Source organism: Heliangelus exortis, chromosome 9 (genome assembly GCF_036169615.1).
Source record: "Heliangelus exortis chromosome 9, bHelExo1.hap1, whole genome shotgun sequence".
Taxonomy (NCBI): Eukaryota; Metazoa; Chordata; class Aves; order Apodiformes; family Trochilidae; genus Heliangelus; species Heliangelus exortis.
Genome location: NC_092430.1, coordinates 4,237,364 through 4,243,504, shown reverse-complemented (window position 1 = coordinate 4,243,504; position 6,141 = coordinate 4,237,364). Strand labels below are relative to the sequence as shown.

Below are 6,141 nucleotides of genomic sequence, written 5' to 3'. Positions count from 1 at the left end.
GTGATCAAAAGATGATGGAGTACAAACTGCTGATGTGGTGTATTTAATAAAACTCCCTCAAAAAAACCCAACAAACCAACAAATCACAAGACCTTATTTAATACTATTTCAAGTCAATTTAGCTGAGGTTTAATCTAAACTATGGGCCTGGGAAGTAGTGAGGGACTGAGCGACTCAGAAGTAGGAGGTGGGTATCCACTCACCTTCTGGAGGCTCTCATCCCCTGCACTTTGTGGGATTCTGCACAGGTATGGGAAGCCACCCTGGTGTCCCCACACACAGCGCTCAATCCCCGGGCTCTGATGCATTTTTGGTGGCTGCTGAGCTGCCCAGGGCATCGCCCAGGGGATCTTTGTCTTGGTGGCTCTGCCCCTGTGTGGCTGTGGCTGCCACTTCCAGGGGCGTGCACAGTGCTGCAGCAGCCACAGCATCGCCCCGGGGGTGTCTGAAACAACCCTCAGTGCGTGGGAGAACGTGTGGCGACGATGCCCCCCCAAAGGGGACCTCCCGGGGCCGTTTCGGGGCTGTACAGAGGGGTGAGGATCTCCTCACAGCCAGGAGGCCGCGGGGTGTCCCCAGCGCTGCCCTGGGCTCGCAGCAGGACCGGGGGCTGCCTCTGCCCAGCGCCCCATGGGGCCGGGCGGGGCCGGAGCAGCGCCCGGGGAGGCTGGGGGGGCTCAGGGAGTTTGGGGACCCAGGGAGGTTGGGGGGCTCAGGGGGGTTGGGGGGGCTCAGGGGGGTTGGGGGCTCCGGGAGGTTGGGGGGCTCAGGGAGGTCGGGGGGGTCAGGGGAGTCAGGGAGGTTGGGAGTCTCAGAGAGGTTGGGGGGCTCAGGGGACTTAGGGGGATTGGGGGGCTCAGGGGTGCCAGCAGGAGAGCCCCGAGCCCCATGGGGGCTGCGGCAGGGTCCTGGCCGGGCACTGCTCCGCTTCCTCGGTTCGGGCCCGTCGGAATGGGCCCCGTGGGTCCGCTCTGCTCAGCTCTGCCGGCTGCAGGGCGTTCGCTGCGCAGGGTTCAGCCCCCCCCGCCCCCCCGGGTGCTGGAGGTGCCCTCGGCTTTTAGTTTTTAGTTTTGTTTTTCCGTCCCTTTGAGCGGCAGGGCCTGCTCTGCACGTGGCTCTGTTATTTTCATCTGGGGGGGGGGGGGAAAAGCGAAGAAGCAGCGGACTCCAAGGCACCGGGAGGGGGCCTCCCGGCAGCAGCGGGCGGGCAGAGGCCGGGGCACTGCCGTGTCCCGCCCGGGAAGTGACACCGACACCGCCTGCGCAGCTCCCGGCACCTCGGGCCGGTGCCGCGGGTCGGTGTTTGGCCGCACCGGGCGGAGCTGCGATCTCCGGCACCCCAAGAGCCTTTCCGGAGCTCCCCGGGGACCCCTCGCCCGCCGCCTCCCCCGGTGCGGGGCCTCCCGCCCACTCCCAGCATGCACCGCGCTCGCGGGGCTGCTCCCGCCCCCGCCGGTCCTCGCGCTACCGTGCGCGGCTGGGAACGCTTCGCTCCGGAACGAGTGGGGAGCGGCCGCGTTTCCCGGGGGGTCCGTGTTTCCTTAGGAGCCCTTCCTCCCCCGCAGCCCCACTCATGGCCGCCCGGCTGCTCCTCAGGGCCTCACGGCGCCTCCTGACCGGGACCGGGACCAGGACCAGGACCGGGCGGGTGTCAGTCAGTACTGGGCCGCCTCCCCAGAAGAAGCGGTGGCTCCGCGCCTACCTGGAGCAGCAGCGTCTGGAGGCGCCTCCGCAGCGGCGGTGAGAGCCGGGGCGGCCGTGAGGAGAGGGAGAGGCGGTGGTGGGGGCTGAGGGAGGGCAGAGCCACCGCAATCACCGCAGCGTCACGGGGGGAGAAGCAGGCGAAGCCCAGACCCTCGGGCACCTTCTCGTCACGCGTGGGTTTTGCTGCTCCGGGTTTGAAGGCTCCCGTGGCCGTGCGGAACCGGCGGCGTTCGGGGGCACCGCTCCGCCGGGCCCTGAGCTTGGGATCTTCGGTTCGGTGTTTGTTTCCAGTCCCGGGAAAGGAGGGATGCCCGCAGCAGAGTCGGTCCGGTTCTGAGTCCGTTTTTTTGTGTTTTTTCTGCCGCCTGTAGGTCAGAGAAGCCCAACTGGGATTACCACGCCGAGATAGAAGCTTTTAGGCACCGCCTCCATGAAAATTTCTCTCTGGATGTTCTCAAGACTGCGTTTGTCAATTCCTGCTACATCGAAAGTGAGGAGGAGAGGCGGCGAGGACTTGGGCTGGATAAAGAAATGGTTGCTCTTAATATCCCAGATAACAGCCAGCTGGCTGAACAAGGGCTCTCCTTTGTGTGTTCTTACCTGAGCCAGTGTTTTGAAGCTGCCTACCCAGATTTACCTGCAGAGGGGGTACGAGCGCTTGTGGCTTTTCTGAGCAGTCAAGAACTTGTTGCCCACATAGCTCGGAACCTCTCAATACAGGACCTGACTCTTTGCAAAGAGTTTCCTGTCCCACCTGAGGTGCTCCAGAGAACCTTCTTTGCTGTGATAGGGGCCTTGCTCAGCAGCAGCGGGCCTGAGAAAACAGGAATCTTTGTCAGGGTAAGTTACTACTTGTGGTTTTGTACTCAGCAAAACAATATCTAAGGGTCTCAGAAGTAACAAGGGGAAAAAAAAAAAAAGGTGAAGAAGTTTAATATTGCCCTGTGCTGTAGTGGCCTGAGATGCAGGGAGGTTGGCAGAAGTTGGAAAACACCTATAATGAGAGAATTTAACAATGAGAGCTGTTGGGTGGTGGTTGTGGGTGTCTGGTGGGGGTTTTGTTTGTTTGTTTTTCTTTAAGCAGCCAGGGCTGGTCAGGTGCATGCAATCATCATGTGCTTCTGCTTGGTAATTATGGTATTTTAGCACTTGGTGACAGCTGTCTTGTATTCCATGTACAATCAACTAATGAAATAATTCAGTGTCAAGTCAAATGTATCTTCAATTTAAAAAAAAAAAAAAAAACAAAACAAAAAAAAACACATTTTATATAAAGTGTAGGTTTGTAGATTTTTACACATAGGAATGCAAACACCAGGAAGTATCTCACACAGTAATGTTCAGCTAAAATTCAGTGTAACAAAGCAATTTTAGGAGCTGCTGTCCTTGCAGTCACCCTTTTCCCTTATTTCTGGCTGTGCAGTGGAGAAATGTTTGTTAAAATCTTATTTCTGACGTGAGACCATTCAGAGGCCTCTGTAGGAGCAAGCAGCAGTTATCAGACAAGAGAATGATCCCAAGGGAAGCTCCCATGGATTGGTGCATTCCCTCCAGCCCTTTTGCAGAGCTCTTCTGATGTCCAGCAGCACCCAGTGGCTCCCTGGGTGCCCTGAGCTGTGCACTGGTGTTGCTCTCACCCCTCTCTTGGGCTGGTGCTGGTGCTGGTCCAGGTTGGTCTCTTGGCTTTTCCCAAGGTGCTCATCACCTCAGTGGCTGAATTGGGTCCAGCACTGCTGAGCAGAGCAGTACCAGTACCAGTACCTGTGTGTGGCTGTGTTGGGGCACTGGGGCTGCTTTCATCACTTTCAATTTGTTGTCAACTGTATTTAATGCCTTTTCTTCCTGTTCTTTTGTTACCAGATACCAGAAGCCAGAGCCTTCCTTACCTCTCCCACTAATTCTAACTTCTACTTATCTTTATCTAGGATTTTTTTATTCCACAATTGATTGGAAAAGACCTGTTTGAAATCTGGGAAGTTGTAAATCCTATGGGCTTACTTGTGAAAGAGCTGACCAAGAGGAATATCCCCTCTCCAGAACCAAGAATTACCAGGCAGCTGGGAGTCAGCACAGTTCTGCCACTCTACTTTGTTGGGTTGTACTGGTTAGTAGAGTGTTCATTTAAAAGTGAACAGGATTTAACCTGAGGGAGAGGGGAGGAGGAGGGAAGATGAAACTTGGCAGTGTCTTCCTTATCCAATCACCTGTTTGAGCATTGTCAGGAGCTTGGTGTAAAGAGACATAAATCAGGCCTCTGATTGATTAAAGGGCTCTGCAGGCTGCATCAGATGCATGGAAGGGTCTGAGTGTGTTCTGAGTGGGGAACCCTGTGAGCAGCAGAACCAAAAGGCTGCAGAGGGAGCAGAGCTGTACCCAGGCTGTAGGGAAGGGCAAAGAGATGGAGCCAGCAAGGGAGAGGGGACTGAAGAGAGGCTTCCTTTGTACTCCAGAGAAGCTGTTCAGTTTTCAGGTCACTGGCAGTGTAAACCAGGCAAGAATCACAGAATCATGGAACTGGCTGGGTTGGAAGGGACCTCAGAGATCATCAAGTCCAACCCTTGATCCACTCCCCCCGTGGTTCCCAGCCCATGGCACTGAGTGCCACATCCAGGCTCTTTTGAAGTATCTCCAGGGATGGAGAATCCACCCCTTCCCTGGGCAGCCCATTCCAATGTCTGATCACCCTCTCCAGAAAGAAATTCTTTCTAATGTCCAACCTAAACCTCCCCTGGCACAACTTGAGACCTCTTGTGCCCTCTTGTCTTGCTGAGAGTTGCCTGGGAAAAGAGCCCAACCCCCCCCTGGCTCCAACCTCCTTTCAGGGAGTTGTAGAGAGTGATGAGGTCTCCCCTGAGCCTCCTCTTCTCCAGCCTCAACACCCCCAGCTCCCTCAGCCTCTCCTCATAGGATCTGTGCTCGAGTCCCTTCCCCAGCCCAGTTGCCTCCTTTGGACCTGCTCCAGGACCTCAATCTCCTTCCTGAACTGAGGGGCCCAGAGGCTCAGGAAGTGCTGCTCGTCTCTGCTGTGCTTGTCTCAGGTGTGGTCAGAACCTCTCCTGCTCTGTTGCCCAGAGGTACCACAGCTCTTTTGGAGCAGGGCAGGACCTTCTGCCACCCAAACCCACATCATTGTTGCTTTTGCTAAGTGATTTGCAGATGTGCATATGGGCAGATTGCCTTAACTTGTTCTGGTGATTATGCTTTGATTAGATATCTGCTAAGATTTATTATCTTATATAAAAGAAAGGAAATTTGGAAATTTCATTATTTCTGTTTTGCAATCCCTGGTGTTCCTACAGTAACTGTTCCTATTCAGTGCTCATAGATAAACAGAGAAGAGCACACACCTGATAACATAGAGGACTTCTCTGTGAAATCTGTTTTATTTTTTACCGTTTTTAAAATGCATTCTCACCAGGGGAGGAGAAAAGACAGGAGCATTTCACTTCTTTGTTTAAGCCACCCAGAGTTATGAATTTGCAGATTGCAAGAAGGCTAATAAATTGAACACTATGAGGAGTAAGTGGCATATTAGGAGTCTGTATGCACAGAATAGTGTTATTCCAGGAAATTGATACATTTCTAAGTGGGGTTTCCCTTGCTGAAGATACAATATTATACTTGCAGGAGAGGCCAACACAGAACAGTTTGTGTGTACATGGAAACTCTTTGCAGCTGGAGAGAAAAAAAATCCAGCAGCCTGTATTCATTCACTACTGCTCAGGTTTTTATGATGGGAAGGTTTTTAATTTTATTGTTTTTTTCCCCAAGTGATAAGAAGATTATTGCTGAAGGCCCTGGTGAAACCCTGCTTGCTGCAGAGGAAGAAGCTGCCCGTGTGGCACTGAGGAAGCTCTATGGGTACACAGAGAACAGGAGGCCTTGGGATTACTCCAAACCCAAGCAAGCTGAAAAGGCAGCTGAAAAGGCAATCAGCAGTAATTAGATCATAAAAAACATTTCTCCTTTCTCTCAAGAATTCGTGGCTTCCATGCTGAATATAGATGCATTTAGGAAAGCAGAGTTCAGTTTGGGTTTTGATCTCAAGTGCTTGAATTTTTCAAATTAAATATGGGATTAAAGTAAATAAAGTCTCTTTCTTTTGCACAGTGTTTACTATTTGCTCATTTTCCTAAACAGAAGTAGCCTTTTTCTGAATTTTTGCTTTTGACTGGGGTTTTCCATATGTCTTAATGGTGTTCAAGAATGTGTGATAAAACTTCTCTGTGTAGAAAAAGGTCTCATCGGTGCTTCCATGGGGATTATTTTGAGAGGATTGTTAATAAGGTGGTTGAAATGTGGATACAACATTGGGCTTTAGATTGCATCTGGATTCATTTGTCCTGGACTTGTGAAAACATGAGGTGTGATGTTGATGATACTGATGCTGTTGGTGATCTGGTTAAAAAAAAAAAGCTGCAAATGACACTTTTGAGA

The 6,141-nt window shown here is 52.5% G+C and overlaps 1 protein-coding gene across 1 annotated transcript; it reads left to right on the top strand.

The window, feature by feature from the left end:
* Positions 1-1,149: 1,149 nt before the first annotated feature.
* Positions 1,150-5,813, top strand: MRPL44 (mitochondrial ribosomal protein L44). The gene is made up of 4 exons (XM_071751758.1): positions 1,150-1,740; positions 2,076-2,544; positions 3,630-3,808; positions 5,476-5,813. Exons 1-4 carry the CDS (start codon positions 1,574-1,576, stop codon positions 5,648-5,650), a joined length of 990 nt encoding a protein of 329 aa, XP_071607859.1. The 5' UTR covers positions 1,150-1,573; the 3' UTR covers positions 5,651-5,813.
* Positions 5,814-6,141: the final 328 nt, after the last annotated feature.

What these genes read in the sequence shown, in the direction of transcription:
- MRPL44 (XM_071751758.1), top strand. Translation starts at nt 1,574, where the DNA reads ATGGCCGCCCGGCTGCTCCTCAGGGCCTCACGGCGCCTCCTGACCGGG. An exon ending in GAGGCGCCTCCGCAGCGGCG is followed by an intron (nt 1,741 to 2,075) that starts GTGAGAGCCGGG and finishes TGCCGCCTGTAG; the next exon opens with GTCAGAGAAGCCCAACTGGG. An exon ending in TACTTTGTTGGGTTGTACTG is followed by an intron (nt 3,809 to 5,475) that starts GTTAGTAGAGTG and finishes TTTTTCCCCAAG; the next exon opens with TGATAAGAAGATTATTGCTG.